The sequence below is a fragment of the Vombatus ursinus genome, unplaced genomic scaffold (genome assembly GCF_900497805.2).
Source record: "Vombatus ursinus unplaced genomic scaffold, bare-nosed wombat genome assembly UNPS02000582.1, whole genome shotgun sequence".
NCBI classification, from domain to species: domain Eukaryota; kingdom Metazoa; phylum Chordata; class Mammalia; order Diprotodontia; family Vombatidae; genus Vombatus; species Vombatus ursinus.
Window position 1 is genome coordinate 33,871,595 of NW_020940360.1, and position 23,174 is coordinate 33,894,768.

At 39.3% G+C, this 23,174-nt stretch overlaps 1 protein-coding gene across 3 annotated transcripts in view; it reads left to right on the forward strand.

Moving 5' to 3' along the window:
- Positions 1-23,174, forward strand: part of CRYBG1 (crystallin beta-gamma domain containing 1) — a 266,595-nt gene that overhangs the window by 167,780 nt on the left and 75,641 nt on the right. For 2 of the 3 annotated variants that reach the window (XM_027855375.1, XM_027855383.1), the window contains one exon: positions 18,090-19,747. In XM_027855375.1, the coding sequence (XP_027711176.1) occupies positions 18,090-19,747 (1,658 nt within the window). Of the gene's footprint in view, positions 1-17,142; positions 17,217-18,089; positions 19,748-23,174 lie in introns of those variants that run through there. The other variant, XM_027855391.1, reaches the window with a different exon arrangement.

A 23,174-nucleotide genomic window follows, 5' to 3' on the forward strand; every position in this document is an offset into this window, starting at 1 on the left:
CATTTTACCAGGGGAATACAACATGTCCACAGATCATTAAATACAAGATGATTTGAAGAGGGAGAGAGTACCCAGCAATTAGGAGGAACAGGAAAGATTCCCTCTGGGAGATGACCACTGAGGGAGCAAGGCAGTGCAGTGGATATAGACTTGGAATCAGGAAGACAAAGTTAGATCCTGCCTCGGATATTTATTAGCTGTATGTGATCCCTAAATAAGTCATTTATCCTCATCAGCCTCAGTTTCCTCATCTATAAAATGGAGATAATAATAGCATCAATCTCCACAGCATTGCTGTGGGGATCAAATGAAATAATGTTATTTGCATACGTTTATATGCTGCATAAATAGCAGCTATTAGTTAGCCTTAAAAAAGAACTAGGGATTCTAAGAGGCAGAAATAGACACAGGAGGAATTGGGTAAACAGCCAGGACAAAGTATCGAGGTGAGAGAATTCAGCAAAAAGCAAATAAGTCAGTTTGCCTACAACATTGAGTATGTCAAGGGGAGTCGTGTGAAATAAGATTTTTGAAAAGTTCACTGGAACCATATTGTGGAGTGTTGAAATGCCAGCCTCTAGTTTATCCTTGAGACAATAAGAGGCCACTAAAGATTTTTGAGCAGGGGGATGAAGATGGTTGGATCCATGGTCAGCTTTCTTAAATCCCGGAGAGATCTGGGAGAATAAAGCTAGAGAGGAGGGTGGCTGCATTGTAGCTGTCTGTGTAATCCCCTCAGATCGCATGGAATTCCCCAGATCGGTACCCTTGTTTCTTGGAGATCTTTCCAGGTGAAGAGTTCGTGGGAAGTTACGTTTTGGCAAGGTTTTAATACTCTATGGATTTTAATCCACTTGGCATTTCTAAAAAGTATCATAGCCACAGTGCAATTACAATAAAAATAATATTTCTCAAACTACTAGGTACCACAACTGAAGAAGCCATAGAGGAGTTACAGGGATATGCTTCTAGGGCAGTATTTTGAGTGTTGATATCTCATTACTCTTCCTACAATCCCTATGAACTTTGCTTCTTTTCATCCTTCTCTGAGTGGAGTATTGGAGTGATCACCAGCAAAATTCTCGAACAGATCACTAAACAAATGACTTGTGAACACTTTGTAAAGGAATCAGTGATCAATAATAATGAACATAGGTTCACTAAGACCAAGTTTTGCTGAACTAACCTCATTTCTTTCTTTGGTGGTGGTGGGGGGGTAAGGTTATTAAACTAGTAGGTCTAGATAGAATATATCCAGATTTGAGGTAGACGATTTTGCAAAATCTCTCATGATATTCTTATGGGGGAGTGTGTGCTAGATAATAAGGCAGTTAGGTGGTTGAACAACTGTGCTCAAAGAGTGTTGATGAATGGATTGATGTTAGCCTGAATTTTGGTATCTTTCTATGGTGAAGGGTTTTTTGTTTTGCTTTGTTTTTCCCCCATCAGTGACTTGGATAAAGACATAGAAGGTATTCTTACCAGACTTTCCAATGACAAAAAACTAACAGAGATAGCTAATAAGTACAGTGCACAATGGAATCAAGGTTTTAAAAATGTCTTCATAGACTGGAATGGAACAATAACAAAAACCAAGCTGATAAGTTGAAATTTTATAAGCATTGTAAAGTCCTGTATTTGTGTATTAAAAATCATACAAACTGAGATTTGATTTGATTTGAATTAATAACAGGTTATATGGAAAAGACTTAGTGATTTTATTTCACTGCAAACTCAGTATGAGCCAGTGGTGTGATTTACCTTCTAAGTTGTCCAGAGATTGGGAAGTAAAGATCCCATTGTGCTTTGTACAAAACTGACCAAATCTAGCTATTGTTTTTATCTCCGAATGTCATTTAAGAATTGATTAACTGGAGCAGGTCCAGAGGAGAGTAAGCATGAGGTGTAAAACCTGGAGACTATATCATGCAAGGAACTGTTGAAGGAACTAAGGAGAGTGAACCTAGAAAAGGGAAGATGTAGAGAGGGTATGATACAGTCTTCAAATAATTGAAGAGGTGTCTTGTGGAAGACTTGTTTTGTGTATCTTCAGAAAGCAGAGCTAGGGTCTATGGTAGAAATTACAGAGTATGATGAATTTGGGTTAAATATAAAGAAGAAATTTCTAGTAATCTGAGTTGTTAAAAATGGAATGGACTGACATATGAAAGTGTGAGCATAGGAAACATGAGCACTAGAATGGAATATCATGAGTGTTCTAGTAGAAGTTAGAGCCCATCTGCCAGGGAAGCCCCCTGTAGAGGAGATTCCTGCTAGGGTTGGGGGAGAGATGACCTCCGAGGTAAGGACCACACCATGAAGTGGCATCATTGTTCTTGAAAAGTCACAGGTCATCTTCATGTTAATGTTTGGATGTCTTTACCTTGCAATGCCCTGTATGGTCAAGCCCATCCTCTTACCCTACCAAGATCCCAGTCATTCAGTCAACAAGCATGTATTAAGTGCCTAGCAGGTGCCAGTTACTGTGCTGAGCACGGGGGGTATGAAGAAAGACCAAAAATAAAAGTCCCTCAAGGAAACTCATTCTAATGAGAGAAACAACATGAAAATAATCAGATATGTACATGATATTATGCAGAGTGCATGGTAAATAATCTGAAAAAGAGCTCCAGAATAGACAGATTATTGAGAATTTTTTTAAATTTTTTTTTTAATTTTTAGGCAATTGGGGTTAAGTGACTTGCCCAGGGTCACACAGCTAGTAAGTGTCAAGTGTTTGGTCTGAGGCCGGATATGAACTGAGGTCCTCCTGACTTCAGGGCCGGTGCTCTATCCACTGCACCACCTAGCTGCCCCTAGATTATTGAGAATTTTAAAGCATCTTCCCTCATGTATTGGTTTCTATCTTTTCAAAAGTAGTCATACTATATGTTGTGAGCTGCCTATTTTCTGTTCATTATGACATAAAATTAATTAAAAATGAAATTTCTATGTTATATTCTAGATAAGATATAGTGAAACATACACAAAGACTAAGTTTTGCTGAATGAACCTCATTTCTTTTTGTGGGATAAGGTTATTAGGCTGGTAAGTCTAGATTGAATGATCTAGATTTAAGGTAGACATTTTGGAAAATCTCTCATGGCATTCTTATGGGAAAAAATGGGGAAGTGTGTGCTAGATGATAATGCAGTTAGGTAGTTAAACAACTGTACCCAAAGAATGTTGATGAATGAATTGACGTTAGCCTAGATGTTGTAACCTATAGAATTATGCCTTTATCTTTGGTGAAGGAAGGTTTTTTCTTTGTTTGTTTGTTTGTTTGTTTTCCCCATTTGGATCAGATGAAAACATGAGCTAATGTATGGGATACCATATAAATAGCAGCAAGAATATTAGCCTGTAAATCATAACGATCTGGGTTCTAGTTCTGGCTTTGCCATTAACTTGCTGTGCAAACTGGATGAGTTACTTTCCCTTCTGGGAGTCAGTATCTTCTATAAAATTCAAATGAAGTGACCACTAGAATAATTTATTAAACCCTTCCTATGTGTTGGATACTGTGCTAAGCACTGGAGGATACAAAAACAAAAGTGAAACTATTCCTGCTCTCGAGGTTTCATTGTAATAGATAAAAAAAAAAACATTTAAGTACAGCATTTCCCCAAAATTTGCCATTTTACTGCACTAACACTTTTGGGACACCTATTCATAGGGAAGCTAGGTGGCGTAGTAGATAGAGTGCTGGGGCAAGGAATCAAGAAGACTCATCTTCCTGAGTTCAAATCTGGCCTCAGTCACTTACAAGTTGTGTGACCCTGGACAAGTCACTTACTCCCGTTTGCCTCAGTTTCTCATCTGTAAAATGAGCTGCAAAAGGAAATGACAAATCACTCCAGTATCTTTGCCAAGAAAACTCCGAATGGGGTCACAAAGAGTAAGACACATCTGAAAAATGAATGAACAGAAAGTATATACATCGTGTATACAAACTGCATACAAGGAGATTTAGGAAGGGAGGTCCTTTCCCGCTTTTAAATTCTCTTCTGACACATCAGATACAATTATTATTTTTGCTTTCATTTTACCAGTTAAAAATTTAAAGTTGAGAGATTAGTCTCATTTAGTTATTCATTAATGTCTATCATTGCAAATTTTTATTCTAGACTGTGAACTAGCTAATGAAGATTGAGGTGATGAGATCACTATCTTATGTAGTACAACATCATCTCATACATTCACTCTTTTGAGCCTTAAAACAGCACCATAATGTAGGATGTATTTTTAATCTCTCTGGGCCAGGCCTCAGTTTTCTTTTCTGGAAAATGGTATTGGACTAGCTAGTCTCTAAGTTTCTTTCCTTCCAACTCTATATCAATGCTCCTCTAAGCCTATAATTTTTATTTGACAAACAAGGAAACTCAGATTTAGAAAAGTGAAGTGATGTTCCCAGGGTCAGATGGCTAGTTAGTACCAGTTTCATAGTACATAAACAGCAGAAATTGTGGTATTTGAAAACTATTTCTGAAATATCTAGAATTCTAAAGAGATATTCCAGCAAGCGTAAAACCTTTTGGGGTAGTATACATGAAAGTGAGCACAAGTTTCAAATAACAATAATTACAGAATGGATTTATATAGGATTTTAGGATTACAAAACAAAGACTCTACCATCTGCTTAACCCTTTTCTATATGGTTCATTAAGCAGACCACAAGCCCAAAGTCAGAAGAAATCATTGAGGTAACCTGAAGCCAGCTCTGATTGCTCAGTTTCTAATGTTCATTCAGTGCTTTCTTATAGAGTTACTGGGCATTTGGGGGGCTTTCTGCTAGCAGCTGCTCTTGCCTAGCTCTGCTGGTGAAATAGGCATTCCTGTTTCCAGCAGGCTCTGAGGGTGCCTCTGGGGCTTCCTTCATTCACACCAAACCTCTTCCACCAATGACTGTCATATTATCAAAAGATGTATTTATGGTATAGTTCAGGAATTCTTATGCTTTTCTGAATCACGTTCCTCTTTGGTAGTCTGGTGAAGCCTTTACACCCTTTCTAAGAAGAATGCTTTTAGATAATTGCAGGAAATGCTAAATTTCAGTTAGAGATTAGTGAAAATAAATATTTCATAACATATAATAAAATACATATTTTGTGTATTTATTAAATTTTAATAATAAAATATTTTAATAATATAATATTTTTATTTTTATAATAAAATACATATTTCCTGTCCAAGTTCATGGACCCCTGAAATCTATCCATGGATCCATTGGGAGTACATGGACTTTAGGGTAAGAACCCCTGGCCTAGTTAAATTAAGATAAGGTGCCTGTGAAATTTTTGCAACTGTGTGACTTGGGCTTTAAAACTCTGATTATGGATCTGTTTGCATTTTTCAGTGAGTGACCTGCATTTTTGTTTTTGCATCTCATGCACAAGTTAATTTGTATAGCTGTTGTTGTTTAAGCTGTTTTCTCTTTTGTTCTCAATCACTAAGTGGGATTCCTTTGTTCACTCCCCCACGTTCCCATTCTGATATCTAATATACCTAAACTTCTTAAATGTGTTTAACAACTAGGATATGGGGCGTAAAGTTTAAATCAATTTGGATCCGTGCAAACCTCAGTCATTGTAGAAAAAAAATTAAGTGGCACATTGTATTTTAAAACATTTGGTTTTTTGTTGTTTTGAGGGAAGGTGGTTGGCCTGTAGCTACAATTTCATCTGGCCTCTACCAATTTACATGGCTGCTATTGTGTATGTTGTTCTTTTGGTCCTGCTGGTCCTTCTTTTTTAAAAGAGTGTTCTGGGGCTCAAACTGTAGACTGAAAACTGCAGGTTCTCTAAAACCACCCAAGGGGTTCCTCAAAGGAAAAAAAATGATCATGGCAGACCTGCTAATACAGCCTACCCTGCTTTGTGGTCTGGGTCCATCTTGTACAATGCATTCAACTGCTACAGGTGTTAAAAGGGAGGGGCCATTTTTTTGTACACAGAAAAACATCAGAGAATGATCACTCAGTTGTGATACTAGAAAGCGGATTATTATTGATTTAGAACCAATCATTAAACATGACAAATAATGTATGCAATCATCAAGACCAAAAAAATTGAATTTGATAGTCACCCTTAGGGCAATTGAAAGGCACACGATAGGAGGGAGCAGGCTGTAACATATTACAAACATGAGTGAAATAGTAAAAGTGGAGTAAAGGCTGTCATCAAAGGTATGTATCATCCAAAAAAGAAAATGTACTGGTCCTGTAGTAAGAGTGAGCAGTAATGGATGAACTGCCCATGTGCTTTATTAGCAATCTTTTAATGTTAAGAGAACACAAGAAAGACACCTAGCATATCGGGTGAGTCACTTGTGAATATGAAAAGGGGAACAAGCATTTATTAAGTGCCTACTGTGTACCAAACACTGTGATAAGTTCTTTCCAGATATTATGTTATTTGATCCTCACAATGACCTGGGGAGCTAGGTGCTACTGTTATTTCCATTTTACAATTGAAGAAATGGAGACAGATGAAAATTAAGGGACTCGCCCAGGGTCACACAGCTAGTAAGTGTCTGAGGCTGAACTGGAACTCAGGTCTTCCTGACTCCAGACCGAGGCTTCTATCAGCTATGCCAGCCAGCTGCCTCACTAGTATTCTGAAGCAGCCATTCAAATACTTGAAGACAGCTGTCCTGTCACCCTGTCTCTTTTTTCAGACATCTCCACTTTGTTCAACTCTCTATTGCATAGTGCTCTGAATCCTTTTTTCTTGTGTTTGTTTACCTGTTTTGCATACAAGCCTCTCTATATACTCCTGCTATGTCTGTATTTTTCCTTATATCTCCCCCTTGGATCTTTTTCTTTCTCTTCACTTCAAATTGTTGCTTCTTCTTCCTTGATGTAGAATCAGAAGTGTACCTTTTTTTAAAATTCTATTTCCTGAATAGAAGTTTATGTTCCTTGTTTTCAATTTTAAAACGATGAATAAACATAATATTTCAGAAGTGGAGGAAATGTTAGAAATTATTTCCTTCTTGGAAAAAAAAATCACTACTTTTTTTAATAGATAAAAGACTTTTAATCTCTGCCTCTCCCCTCCCACTCCCACTCTCTCCTGAGGCCTTCAATAGAACAGGTTTCTAGGTACTGCAATGAAGAAGACCCTAAGGAGATCTGGCAAGTCATATCACATTTCATAAGATGGTAGGTTTAGAATCAGAAGGAGACTTTACAGATCATATGGTCTGACCTCCTTACTTTACAAATGAGGGAACTAAGCCCCAGAGAGGTTAAGTAAGTTGCCACAGATACTTAGTGGCACAGCTGAGATCTGAATCCAAGTCTGGAGACTCCCAAGTCCAGTGCTCTGTCCATTGCACTATGCTGTCTGTTGATGGTGCCTTATTTTCCACACAACATAAATCAAGTAGGGAAGTAAATTGCATAATAGGCATGGTTTCATTTAGTCTACCTTCTGCAGTCATCTTTGAGGATATAATTATAAAGTAGGAACAAGAATTGAAATTCACTCCTAGACCAGGTTACTGCAAATGTTTTGAGCTGAAGAGGTTCTTCAGAATGCTGATGGGCTCATTTCTGAAGCACACATGTGTGACATCACCCGAGATGCTAAGCCAGAATAGTTCAATGCCTTTAGGTCTTTCTTTGTGTCTGCCTTTTTTTTTTTTTTTCTGCAACTCTCTCTTTTCCTTTCTTTCTGAGGTACCCTTTAGATTCTGGATTTGAGAAAAAGAAACCTCACATTTATAGGGAACCTACCTCCTTAAAATTTATATCATGGATACAGCAAGGATGTGTGCCAACCAGGCAGATGGCCCCCTACAAACCTTTTGTCCAGATTTAGGGCTTGCCAGTTTCTAACTAGGAGCTGTCCAGCTCTGCCAGGACTGGAGACTGACTGAGTGGTTTTTGGCGCCCTGGAACTTACACTGGATCTTACTTTTGTACTTGGAAGTACACAAAGGTAGTTGGCACCCTTTACAAATGGCCCTATCCAGGGTCAGATGATTCCAAGCATCTCTGAATAACTATGCTAGTCAAAAATAACTGAGATGAGGATTCTTATAAAGGGATAATTCCTCTTGGGTTTAATGGCAATTCCTGTGGATAAATCAGTTACTCTGGCTTTTTCTATTTGGTGTCCCCAGCCCCTCCTCCCTCTATGGGGAAAGAATCAGACTGCCACATATCTTTCTTTGGCCCCTTCTTCCTTGTTTTTCTCCTTTAACTGGCTATGATATAAAACTGAAGCATATCTTCATTTTAAGCCACAAGGAAGAAAATAGATATTATACCAGAAATCTGCTTCATTGCAATCTTGGGTTTTATTTGGCAGCATAAGAGTTTAAAACTCTCACTGGATTCTGTTCTCTTATTCTTGCAATGCATTTTCTTTTTGCACCAAGGGCCTGAGAAATAGGAAAGAAAAAAAAAAAGAATGACTGGGAAAGCTAACATGCCATTTGGGAGCTTGGCAGGGAAGGATATCCAACTCCAAGCCAGATTAATGGGCTATAGCAAGGCTTTTCATCTCTAAGTTTCTGGCACCTCTTTTGGAGCACCTCTGATGGTCTTAAGTAGTGTAATATCATTTAAAAATTAATTTAATCCACAAATTAAAAAAATACCCTATGGAACTCTTCTAGAGGGGGAGATGTCATAAGATCATCAATATTTATTTAGAATTTACTATGGGAACAAACAGGTGGAAAGATATATAAAGTATATATAAAAGTAGAAAGATACACAAAGTGCTAAGCACTAAGGATGTTCCAGGGACAGTGCTAAGCACTGAAAATATAGATATAAGCAAAAAAGGCATTTCCTATACTCAAGGTGTTTATATGCTAATGGGGAAAGAGATCACATCAAATGGAAAGTCTGGGTTAGGGAGAGATGGGGAATGGGGTCAAGAGACTTCTGAGGTGGTGGGAAAATCCAGAGTGAGAAATGGAGCTGAGAGTGAAGTAAGCATGGCCTTGGCATGTTGTGAAATGGCAGTCCAGATCAGAGACTCACCAATCAAAGGAGAAGATAACAGCAGAGGCGTCTTCTCTGTGACAAGAATAGTGTTGACAAGGAGGTAGAAAAGGCCAGAGAGTGAGAGTGGCACAGGGTGCTGTGTCCTCTGTGTCATCTGTGCTGGGTCTGGGAAATGCAAAGATGCTCCCTGAACTCTAGGGGTTTCTCTGGACTAGCTGGAAATAAAGGTCATGCATATAAGAAGATAAATATCAGTGCTTGAGAGCATAACCTAAGGTGCCACCAAAAAAGAGACATTGCTACAGTTCCCAAAGGGCCAGGAATCATAGTGGTACAGTGTAGCAGTGGTGTCCAAACTTGTATATGACTGCAAAGCTTAGAGTTATCCCACATAGAGGTTTCAGCATTTTGAACTAGGCTCTTCCTAAAATTAGACAGGTTATTTAAAACTGGGCCCTAGAATATAACCAATCCAATACCACTGAAGGTAAAATTCTGTGCCACCAGACATGAAGGATAGATCATTACAGCAAAAGGAATGGAAATGTTTTATAGTGAATTGTAGAGGACTAAGTGAAACTAGGGGTGAGGAGCCCATGGCCTTGAGGTCACATGTGGACCTCTAGGTCCTTGAGTGCAGTCCTTTGACTGAATCCAAACGAGGACCAAAAGGGCCACATGTGGTCTTGAGGCTGCAGGTTCCCCACCCCTGGGATAGACAGTCAATTAGTCACCAACCAATTATTAAGCTCTTCCAATCGTGAGAGGCATTGTGGTAAGTGCAGGGGATAAGAAAGACAAAAGTGAAGCCGTCCCTGCCCTCACAGAACTTGCATTCTAATGGGGAACACAACATATGCATAAACATGTATACATGCATATATACTGAGAGAGACAGACAGACAGACAGAGAGGGACAGAGATATAGAGAGACAAAGAGACAGAGAGAAACAGACAGAGAGAGAAGAGAGAGTAGATATTCCTTTTATGTATTAATTAGATTCTATGACTACTCATATCTCTTCCAACCCTGAAATACTATTGTTCTGTGGAGTATACACAAGACATACATGCTTGTGTGAAGCATATTTCAGGAAAAGGGGAAGAAAATTAAGATATTATCCCAGTAATCTGCTTCAGTGCAATGTAAACTGAAGAAGGTCTTCAAAATGCTGATGGCCACACTCTTAAAGCAAAAATGGGTGACAACACACAAAAAATTCTAGACCAGAATAGTTCAATATCTCTATTATCTTTCTTTGTGTTTCTCTCTTTTTTTTCCTATTTCTTTCTTTATTTCTTTCTTTTTCTGAAAAGCCCATTGAATGCTAGTTGGATATCCTGGATATCTTATTGAATGCCTCACACACATATATGTATATATACATACATATACTCCTATATACACATACACTTGTGTATGTGTATATAACCTCACCACAAAAAAACAACAAATTCTATGTGTAGCAACTGCAGTCACAAATAAAAAGGATGCATGTGCCCAGCGTGGAAAGTACTATTGAGCTTTCCAAACCACAGGGCAGTGAATGGATTACAACATCACTAAGAGGAAAAACTTAAGAACTTGGGCTTTTTTCTTTTTCTTTTCTTTTTTAAGCCACCTTAAAATCAGTAGATGTTTATTTTCTATTTTTCTTTTGTTGATGTGGGCTAAGTTTACTGAGTCTTAAGCCAGTAGGTTTAAAAAAAAAAAGTTTAGGGGCAGGTAGGTGGCCCAGTGGATAGAGTGCAGGCCCTGGAGTCAGGAGGACCTGAGTTTAAATTTGACCTCAGACACATAACACTTAATAGCTGTGTGACCCTGGGCAAGTCACTTAACCCCATTGCCTATCCTAAAAAAAAAAAAAGTTTAATGGGCTTATAGAAACAATGAAATAAAACATTATCATCAGGGTAACCTGTAGTATGATTTTTCAACAAAATTATTTAAGCTCTTCAGTCAGTAAGGTTGCATTTTTAGGATGGTTCTAAGCTTAGAGATCCTATATACTATCAGAAGCTCAAATGCAGATGAATTTATTTGAGCTTGGAATAAGACCTAAAATCACTTAGATTAAACTGTTGCAAATTGAAACAGTTATTAGATACATAGTTACATTGGCCTGACTATAAAATGTACCAGATCTTTAGATGCTCTTTACTTCCTTTTCATTGCCTTTTTTAAAACTTCTTTTTTAATTCTGAAGTTAACACCAAATAAAATGAGTATTTTTCTATACAAAGTAGAACCAATGAGAATTATGCATGAAATTACAACTCTTACATACAGCTTGCTTTTTCTTTTAAATATATAATAAATTTAATGTTACTTTCAAAACTGTCTTGATTCTTTATTTCCTTATGAACTTCCTTCTGTTTGCTTTTATTCATTAAAAAAATTCTTCAATAACCCTTTTTCCTAGTTCTTTGTTATAAGTAGAGTTGCTATGATGTTACACATATATAGTCATGTATCTATTTGGAACTTATCTTGGAATAAATATAATGGGAGATGGTGGTCTAACCTAATTTCTGCCAGAGTGATTTATAGTTTTTCTAACAGTTTTTGTTGAATAGTAGGACAGTACATCAATAGTTGGGATGATTGGGTTTATTAGGTACATTGTTATTATGCTTGTTTGCTTTTGTGTGTTGTGTTCCTAATTTGTTTCAGTAATCATCTTTTCTATTTCTTAACCAGTAACAAATAGTTTTGATGAGCCTACTTTGGAGTATAGCTTGAAATCTGATACTTCTAGGCTAATATTCCTAATGAATATTGATCTAAAACTTAAATAAAATTTAAATACAAATATTGCAAAAATTAAATAAAGTATTTAATTTTTTTGCATCAATATTCATTAGGGAGATTGGCCTATTATTTTGTCTCTCCCTGGTTTGAGTATCAAGATCATATTTTACATCATAGAAGTTTGGTAGTATTCCTTCTTTTCTTATTTTTACAAATAATCTATGCAGTATTGGAATTAATCATTCTCTTAGGGTTCAACAAAATTCACTTATACAACCATCTAGTCATGGTCTTTTTTCTTTCAGCGATGCTTTATTGCCTGTTCTATTTCTTTTCCCAAAATTGAGTTATTTGAATTCTCCATTTTTTATTGTTATCCTGGTTAAAATTTTTTTATAAGTATTGAACTATTTCATTTGTCATCCATTTTGTTGTCATATAATTTGGCAAAAAAAAAATTTCTGATAATTTTCTTTATTTAATCTTCTCATGTCAGTTCTCCTTTTTTGCATTTGATACAGCCATTTGGTTTTTAACATAATTGATATCTTGTTTGTTTAACATCTTTTTTACTTATTTTCCCAGATCCTTCACATATATACGTATTTTACGGTGCCTAAATATTCTAGCACTTTGTAGTAAAGATTTGAATTTATGCTTTAGTAAACTGGATATTTCAACACGTCTTTTTTTCCCCCTTACATGACATCAATGTTTTACTAATTTATATTTGCATATTGTAATCAGCAAATTATTAGATTGATTATTAAAAGTTGACTCTTGAGAAGAGTATCCATTTCCATCATAAATTCTAGTTTGAGTATTATATATTACTGCTTTCCTTTTTTAGAACTCAGATAATTGGAAAAGTGGAGTTATTCTCTAGGCATAATAAATATTCCTAATTTTGTTTTTTTTTAATCTATATTCCTAGTTTTGCAGTAAGGGCCCATACTTGTTTCATATTCTTTTGTCTCTTTTTGCACATATCCAAACATTACCTTGAGCCATTTTTTCACATTTCTATTTCTTACATTTTCTATTCTTTCCAAACTCCCTTCCTTAGTCTTCTTTTAAAGATTATTATCCATGTTTCAGTTCCCATCCCCTCATCTCTTTCTATATTCTCTGAGGTGATCTCCATGGCTACCATGTGTTCAAATTATAATCTCTATGTGGATAATTACAAAAACTATATGTTCAATCCTCATCTGTAGCCTGATATTCAGTACTCCAATTCCTCACCACCAAGTTCCTGATAGACATGGCCATCTCAAACTTGACATATTCAAAATAGAGCTCATTATTTTTCCCCTCAAAACTGCAAATCCCTTTGCAGATGGAGACACAGACAAATAGGGCAATGTTAGTACCACTGTGTTAAATTTAATCCTTAAAAAAATAAGCTTTATGTGTTAGATTCACAGTTTTATAGACATTCCTCCTTTCCCACAGGAAATCCTTTTTATGTGGAAATGTTCATGCTTTCTGATGCTTATCAAGTTCATAATTTTAAAAATGGAAACCAATGGAGCAAAAAATAATTTTATACCTCCTCTTAATTTCCCTATTCTTATTGAGGGTACTACCATCTTTTCAGTCCACTCAGGTTTGCAAGCTTGGAATCATCCTTTATCCAATCATTTGCTAAGTCTTGTTGCTTCTCCTTATATGAGATCGTTCTAATTTGTCCCCTTTGTCCAATCACTAGTCCATCATACTAGTTCAGACTCTTATCTCTCACCTGGATTATTGCAATTAAATTAAAGTCAACTGATTGGTTTCCCTGCCTCTAGTCTCTTCACTCATCAATATATCCTCCATATAGCTGCCAAAGTGATATTCTTTTTAAAAATTTTTATCAATATGTTTTGTTTTTACATTACAGACATTTACAGATTACCCCCACTCCATGAGATATCTCCTGCAGCAAAGAAAAACAATTAAGCAAAACTAATAATACAGTGACCTCATCTGAAGGTGCATGTAACATTCCACATCTCAAGCATCCCGACCTCTCTGTAATTTTTGTCTAATTACTAGAAATCTATTTTTTCTCCCTCCCACTCTGATCCTTATCAACCTGCACAAAAACTTAGGTGATCAGTGATACCTCATAAAAAAAGAAAAGAAAAATCAATTCCATGTTACAAATGTGCATAGTGAAGCATACAAATTCCCTAATCAGCTGAATACAAAAATATATGTCTCATTTGGCACCTTAAAGCTGTCACTTCTCTCAGGGATTGCATGTTTCGCCAGACCTCTGGAATTATGTATTGATCATAGTTTAAAGTTGTTTGTTTTTACAATGTTATTGTATAAATTGTCCTGATTCTGCTCATTTTAACTCTTCATCAGTTTTTAAAGTCTTCAAAATTGTTCTTTTTTACAAATGAAAAAATAAAAACTGATTTTCCTGAAGCACAGTTCTGCCCATGTCATTGAAGCTTCAATGGCCCCTTATTAATCAATCATTCAATCCACAAGTGTTCGATCACATGCTCCCTAGGTTCCAAGCACCTCGCTAAGTGCTGGGGATATGAAAAAAAAAAAAAGCAAACAAACAAAAAGTCCCTGTCTTCAAGAAGCTTATATTCTAATGGGGAGAGACAATGTATAAATAAATAGCTAACACAATATAAAGAGTAATGGGGGTAGCTTTAAAGGGGAAGGCACTAGCAAGTGGGGGAATGGAGAAAATACCTGCAGAAGACTTGTCTTGAGCTGGGTCTTGAAGGAGGTTAGGAATTCTAAAGCAGAGGTGAAGAGAGAGAGCATTCCATGCATAGGAAACAGTCAGTGCAATGGCATGGAGACCAAAGATGAAGTTTTGTGATTGTGTCTGGGGAGCAACACTTAGACCATTACGGTTGGATCATAGAGTGTGTACAAGGGAGTAATGTGTAATAAGTCTGGGAAGATAAGAAAGGGGCCAGGATATGGAGAGTTTTAAATGCCAAACAGAGGATTTAACATTTGATCCTAGAGGATTAGAGAGTCACTGGGGTTTGGATAAAGGAGTGATGTGGTCAGATATGTATTTTTAGGAAAATCACTTTAGCATCATTGTGGAGAATGATTTGGTATGATGTGAAACATTAGGCAGGGAGTTCATTTAGAAAGTTATTGCAACAATTCAGGAGAGAGGTGATGAAACCTCAAGCCTCTCATCTCTTGACCACCCTCCCAACCCCCTCCCCACCCCTTCCACCCCACCCCCACCCTCGGCATTTTCACTGGCTGTCTCTTACTCCTAGAATTCTCACCTTTGCCTCCTAGCTTCCTTCAAGTCTCAGCTAAAATTCCACTTTCTGCAAGAAGTCTTTCCTGGAGCTCCTTAAAGTTAGTGCCTTCCCAATAAGATTATCTTCAATTTTCTTCTTTCTTTCTTTCTTTCTTCCTTTCTTTCTTTCTCTTTCTTTCTTCACACACACATATGTATATGCATGTGTAAACATATATGTGTGTGTTTATCTTGTTTGTACAGGCAGGTAGGTGGTGCAGTGGATAGAACTCTGTCTGGGTGAGGAGTCAGGAAGACCTGAGCTCAAATCTGGCCTCAGACATTTAGTAGCTTTGTGATCCTGAGCAAATCACTTAAGCCTGTTTGCCCCAGTTTCCTCATCTGTAAAATGAGCTGGAGAAGGAAATGGCAAACCACTCCGGTATTTTTGCCAAGAAAACCCCAGATGGGATCATGAAGAGTCAGACATGACTGAAAAACAACTAAACAAAAACAGCAACAATCTTGTTTGTGTATATAGTTGATTACATGATTTCCCCCCCCCCATTAGACTGAGAAGAATATGGACTATGTTTTGCCTTTCTTTGTATCCCCAGTACTTACACAGGGCCTGGCATATAATAGGCATTTAATAAATGCTTTTTGACTTGACGTAAGGTGGAGTGATGGCTTCTTGAATTGACTTTATTAACTGTAGGAAAAAAAGAAAAAAAATTGGGAGTGGGGGAGGGAGGAGCATTTAAAGCCTTCCACTATCTGGCCCCTACATATCTCTCCAGGCTAACTCATAGCTGTAGTTTTAAAGCTGGAAAGGGCCTTGTCCATCTAGTCAAACATCCTTATTTTACTGCTAAAAACAAAAAAAAAAACAAAAACCAAAACCAAAAAAACTAACAACAAACAGGGCCAGAGAAGATAAGGCACTTGTCCAAGATCACACAAGATATCATTGGCAGAGCTAGGATTTGACTGCAGGTCCTCTGATTTCCAATACAGCATTTTTTTTCACTGTTATTTCCTCCTTTACGCCAGGCACTATACTAGACACCAGACATAGAAAGACAAGAAACAGCTCCTAATGTTCAAGAAGCTCTTAATCTCCGTGTTTCATCACTCCCCATCTTTAAGCCTCAGTTCCTAGAATGCTCTTCTTCCTCTTATCTGCCTTTTGGCATGCCCTCCTCCCAGCTCCCTCTGCCTTCAAGGCTCAGCTCAAATACCACCTCGTCTTTATTCCCCCTGTGGCTTGTGTTCCCCTTCACCCAAATTACTTTGTATTTTTTTTTGCATATATTTTGTACATATCTGTGTACGTGTTACTTTCTCCCCACTAGAATGTAAGCTCCATGAGGGTGGGGGACCGTTCCTTTATGTCCCTGATGTCTGAGTACATAGTAGGCTCTTGATAAAACGATTTGAACTGACTTGTATTTAGCCACATATAACTGAGAATGAAATGTAATTAACTCTCTAGTGTTGGTTGTTTCTTTGGCTTGTTCTCGGTTTGGGAATTTCTCCGTTAAGACCTAATGGTGTAGAAAACTCCGAAATACAACTAGGAGGTGAAGGGCGTCAGTATTGTTCGCTGCTCCACCAGGAAGAGGGAGGCGGGAGGAGGAAGATGATACAGGTTATAGGGCAAGGAGGAGGAAAGAAAAAGAAGAAAACTTAGCTTGGAGATAAGTGTTTACTTTGGGGATGCCCTGTTACTGGGCAGGCTGAGTCTGGTCCGACAGCCTTCTCCTACTCTTCCCCCACCCCCAGCTTTCAGCCTAAAGTCTGTGAGCTCTCCCCAAGGAAGGGCGGGCACACCTCCTTACGGGGAGGTGGCCCTGTTTCTCCATCTGCATCCTTTTCTCCCTTCCTGGCCCCGCCCCACCCTTCCTCTGGCACCCTGTTGCTTTCCCGCCATCTAGGAAGTTGCAAAGTGGCTGATTGGAGCCCTTATTTAAAACCACCTGGCTTCCGGGGGACCTGCCCCACCTTTCTCTTTACTCTCCGCCCTTCCCAGCAATTTGCAGCCGTTGAGCTGCAGGCGGCTCAGGTTTCTTGCTTTCAGCCTGCACACGTGCTGCAGCCTGTATTTGCCCCGAAGTGCACACTCTGTTCTCGAGTCAGTCCCTCGCTACCTTGGGCGAGGTGGGGTCTCTGCTTTTCTTCAGGACCTAGAGTTTGCAGCTTTCCGGCCCTCTGCCACCCTTGGACCCCATTTGTCTCCTAGTTTGCTCCTGGAGTTGTGGCTCACTTGGGACCAGGTGACTCATTCCTCTTGTAAGGCCCTCAGGGATGCAGCTAAGCCCCCTACCCCTTTCCCTACCAATCCTGGAGAGGGAGTGTAAAATTGAGCAACCTGGAGTGCTAGCCTCCTGGGCGTATGTGAGCTTTTCCCGCCAGCTTTTTCTCTAGTCCTCTTGCCAACTTCCAGCAGGGCGTTGTGGGCGTGCAGAGGATACAGCCCCTTTTTCTCCGCCCCATAGACCCACGCAGTCTTTTGCAAAGAGCCAGTTTGTGCTTGCTTTGAGACCTCAGTAAAATACGAATTTGGTGGATCATGAAAGCTAATGTTTGGGGTGAAAGCTTGCCTTGGGTTAGAATTGTTTTGGTCCACTTCTCTGGAGAGAGATTGCATTTGGTTGTCTAGCTAGTAGTTAGAAGCTCTAAGTTTATAGGTGGGGTGGATGAAGGTAGTTATTTCCAGAGTTTTTATCTTCCAATTACAGTTCACTGAATTAAAATCATTCCTATGTGTTAACCTTGGTAGAAGACTAGGCAGTACTCCTAACCCCTACTCCTACCTTGAAAAAATCTGCTAAGATGATATTTAGATTATATTATTTTCGATGAGTTGACCTTGTTATTTTTCCTTACAAAAATGATTGGGAAGGATACAAATTATACTCAAATGAGATTTTGTAAAGTTTATGACATTTTAAAGAGTACATATTTGTAAAACGTCTCTCGCTTGTGGTGATGAGACAGATTTAGGACAAAGTGCAGGTATTACATCTTTCTAGAGGAGATTACTGTATTTTAATAAAAAGTCTTTTTTTGGTTTTCAGTGATGTTATCAGAGAATGAAGTAAAGAAAGGGTAACCCTTATGTTAATTTCCCTCTCTGTCTCTTTCAGTCCAGAGCACAACCACCAGAAGAGAATAAAAGGAAACCAGTTTTGGGAAAACTTGGAAATCTGTTCACTGCTGGGAGAAAACGGAATACCAGGAATGGATCAGAGGGTTCCACAAACTCAGTTCCTAAATTAGTTTCTCCTTCTAAGCTGTCAGAAAGAGAGAAGGAAAAAAGTAAATCTGGCACTCAACCAAGAAATACAGATGGTTCTGTGGCCAGCTCACCTACAGAAAAAACACATGAACCAGAGAACGACCATGCAGAGTGCCAGGGCCAAACAACCTCTCTTGACGCTGAGCTGTCATCTTGCTTGAGCAACAGTGAAACAGTGGCTGTACAACTCTGTGATGAAAGTGATTCATCCAAATTAGAACCTTCAGAGCAAGAAAGAGACACTTTCCCAGATCCCACAGCTGTTGCCAAGGACCTGCCCTCCAAGCCAGAATATTCCTCTAGGCAAGAGAACTCAGAGATCCTTGCTCCCAGTTTGGAGAAACTTTCAGGCAGTAGTCACTCAACCGAGGAGGATAAAAGGTGTCTAACCAATGGCTCTCTGGAAGAGTCAAATAGCCATCCACCTGAAAACTCGTTCATCTTAACCAGCTTACCAAAAGAGCTGGGTGGAAATTGTCTAAGTAACTTGCAGATTGAGAGCACAGACAGTAAGCCTGAGTTCTCCTATGCAAAATCAAAGGCTGTGCCATGCGCTCCAGATTCCAAAGTCAACGAGCGCACACACCCAGCTAAAGTTTTAACTTTGGATATCTATCTGAGGAAAACTGAGGAGGTGTCCTCCGTGGATGAACCAGTGGTCGTGTCTCTTGCGGAAGGAGATTGCAGTGATCCCGAGGAGATGGAAAAGCGATCTAATGGCAGAAGGTCAGGGAGGAGGAGAAAATCTCAGAAATCAACTGACGCACCCAACGGAGATAAAGTTCCGGTTGAGACTGTTACAGGCGAAGACTCCGTATTTGCTGAGGATGCAGCACCCGCTGTGGTAGCAGAAAAAGTCTCTGGGGAGAAGAAAGTAAAATCGCCCCAGGCAGCAACTGCAGCAGCAGCAGCTGCTGCTGTACCTGAAAGGAACGCTTTGGGACCTGGCAACCCGGACTCCAAGGCTGGAGCTGCGCACCAGAAAGGACACCCGAGAGGGGACTCGGACAAAAGCAGGCAGCCCCAGCTCCCCACCACTTCCCCGACCAAAAGGAAGGGCAAAAGCCGCCTGCCCGAAGCTGGCCCCCTCTCCCCTCCCGGAGGCTCCAAGAATCTAGGCAAAGATTCTCCTCCCAAAAAGCAGTCTGGGGCGGCCCCCGACGGGAATTCCGTTTGTGCACCTAAAGCAGCCGCAGCGGAAAAGTCATCGGCTGCAGGGGAGAAGTCAGCGGCAGATGTTGGACGGGGAAGTGAGAACGGGGAGGAAGGGGCAGCGGCTGCCAAGGTTATACCTCGGGAGCTCACAGTGAAGAGCAGCACATTGCTGCCCGAAATCCGCCCTGAACACAAGAGAAGCTCTTTTCTTAACCACTTGGATGGCAGAGCAGAGGGGGGCAGAAACAGAGGAGAGCTAGCGAGACTTCCAGCCAGCTCTGACCCTGACAACTGCAAACACAGAAACCACTTGGGTGCTGCCCGAGCAACAGTAACCACCAAAATTAATCTGTAAGTAACTGCGTAATTGAGCTGGCTTCCTGCTGCTTCTTGAAGTGCCCTGCTTGTGATCAGAATAGTTGTGGGTGTTGGGGATTAAGTGTAGTGGATTGCCTTACACTTGGGGATAGTGAAGTGAATTTACATTGTACTTCAGTGACTTAAATTTAAATATAAGGAAGTGACCCCCCCCCCCCCCCCCCCGCGTGCAGTTAGAGTTGATTGATGAAATGAGATAAGATATAGCATGTCTTAAGATTCCTTTAGCAAACTAGAGTGTCATGACTTTTTTTTGGTAGATTGCTATTTTCTCTTGAGATTTCGATTCTTTGTGAATTTGTCCGAGATATGCTTTAGAGTTAGGCATTTTAAATCAGGCACACAGAAACAAAAGCACACGAACTGCTTGACTGTTTACTCAGTCTTACACATTGCCAGGTACGACAGGCTTCTTAAATCAATTACAGTAACATTTTCCAGACTTAGTGGACACTGAAGGTATGGTAAATTTATATAACAAAGCTGGTAATTCTTTTGGCTAATGAGATCTCTCTATTTGACCTGTAATTAAGAAGGCACACAGACTGTTTCCATTCACTATATATTTCTTGAGTGCTTACTATGTTCAATTTAGGGTCCAGGGTTCAAAGTGAATCATCTCTTAACCTTCTTTTATTACCATCTTGGAATAAAATTGCTTAGTCATTTCTCTCCCTCTTTAGTGTTAGAAATCGTGGGCCTGCAGCAGATTGAAAAATTATCTTCAATTACTAGATGAGAGATTTGTACCTATATCCCATCATTACTTACCCCTAAAAGAGTTGATAAGTAAAACTTCAAGAATGAAATCATAGAATTTGAGGGCTGGAAGAGACCTCAACATCCACATACATAAAGAAATTCTCAATGTAACATGCCTAGCATTCAGTCTCTCCTTGAAGACATAGGAGTGGGGACCAACCACTTCTGAAGGCAACACATCATTAGCAAGTTTTTCCTGAAATCAAGTCTAAATTAACATCTTGGCAACTTCTACCCATTGTTCCCCTTCTGTTCCCCCCCCCCCACTAAACAAACAAGCCTAATCCCTCATCCGAGTTGCTCCCAACACAGTTATTGCATTCTTGGAATTGATTGGAAATTAGGACTATTCTCTCCTAGCTCTGTTCATTCAGTACAACTGTATTAAATATCTACTGTGTAAATCCCTGTGCATTAGGAGTATATAAAGACATATCAGACATTTTTGGGACAAATAATAGTGAACATTTCTATGATAGGATTGCACTGGGTGCTAAGAATAGAAATATTAAAGTGAAATATTCCCAGCCCTCAAGTAATTTACATTCTATTAAGGAGATAGAACATGTTTGTGGATAAATACAGAGTAATTTGAGAGGGATACTAATAACTGAAGGGAATTAAGAACAGCCTCTTGAAGGAGGTGGTGCTTGAGCGTAGCCTTGAAGGGAGCTAGAGATTCTCAGAGGCAGATGTGAAGAGAAAACATTCCAGGTGTGAGGGAGGGATAGCTGGTACAAAGTCATGGAGGTGGGAGGGGCGAATATCCTGTAGGGAGAGGCTTGTAGCAGATAGGCTTCATGGAGTGAGTAACCTGTAATTGGCCTTCAAAGATAGGTAGGAGCCAGATTGGAAAGGGCCTTAAATGCCAAAGGGAAGTTTGTGGGTTTTTCCTAAAAAACAAAATAAACCAATAAAGCGCCATTGAAGCTTCTGGTTAGACTTGGGCTTTAAGAATATTGATTTGACAGTTCTGTGGAGGACGAGACGCTGGAAGCAAGGAGCACAAATAAGAGGTCGATTGCATTAATTCAGGTAAGAAGTGATCAGGACCTGAAATAACATGCTTGTGGTTTGAGTAGAGCAAGGGCCACTGAGGAGGTAGAATGGTTCAGGACCTGTCAACCCCATTGAATATTTGGTAGAGGTGGAGAAGAAGGAAGTGAGGATGACTTCTTGGTTGAACCTGCATAATTAGAAGAATGGTGGTGTCCTCTACAGAAATGTAGAAATGAAAGACAATAATTATGCAAGACAGTATTTGAATACTATAGATTAGAGGAGGGAGAGTTTGCCCCTTAGGTGCTTTTGGAGCTGGGCCTTAAGAGATGATTATGATCTAGAGAGGTAGACAGGATGGAGAGGCCTTTGGGAATCAGGTTTACTATAGCTAAAGGTCTGTATTAGTGAAATTGAATGAGACCCCCAAAATAGTGCAGAAGAATAATCAACAATGAACATTTTAAAAAAATCTCTGTTTTTGAGTCATAACATTTCAATAAAGAAATATGATGCATATATTAAATAACAAAATGATTGTCATTTACAGAAACTTGTTCTTCCTTCTTCCTCACCTCCCACATCCTGTTTCCAAGTACTATTGATTCTATTTCCACAATCTATCTGATATCTCTTCCTTTTTCTCTTTTCAGGGAACCTACCCCCACTATAGTTTATATCTTTGCTACTGAATTTGAACCAAGGTTCAAATCCTGCCACTGATAACTACCAGTGTGACCTAGAGCACGTCAGTTAATTTCTCATGGCCTCAGTTTCTTCACCTGAAAAAATGAGGAGGTTGGCCTAGGTTACCTCTAAGGTCTCTTCCAGCTCTAAAGTCTAGGAGTCTATGATCCCTTGGACCATTTTGAACATATTTTCTAGTTGCATTTTCCCCACCCTTACTACCCACCACACACAAAATCATAGTGCTTTCCTAAATTTTTTTCCCGCTGTATATATATGTATATATTTTTTTCTTTTTTTTTTGGTGAGGCAATCGGGGTTACGTGACTTGCCCAGGGTCATATTAAGTGTCAACTGTCTGAGGCTGGATTTGAACTCAGGTCCTCCTGACTCCAAGACCAGATCTCTATCCACTGTGCCACCTAGCTGCCTCTACCCCTGTGTATCTTTAATCCCTCCTCTCATTCTCCTGGCTCCTTACCCTCAATTCATTTCAGTTACCTTTATTAAACATCTATTCTATGGAAGTCACTGAGCCAGGTACTAGTGATAGAAAAATGAAAAGTGGCGGTAATACCTGCCTTCCAGTAGTTTACAGATTACTGGAAGGGGAATTAGACTCCTACATAAATCAGTATGATACATGGTTGGAGCTATTGGAGGCGAAGGAGAAATAAAAAATAAGGGAGAGCTCTGTTTGAGCTGGGGATTTTGGAGAAGGAAGTATTAGTGGAGCTGGGCCTTGAAGGAAAAGGAGGATTACCCACTGAGGGAGTGGATCCACGCCATGAGGGATAGCTAGGAGGGACAGCTAGGGATTAGAACCGCTGGTATTCTGGCTATCTGGAATATAGAATGGCAGAAGGAGAATGGTGTGAAATGAGACAGGAATGACATTGTGATAGGTCTTCCTTAAGTGCCAGGGTGAGACTTTTGTATTTTAATCATAGAA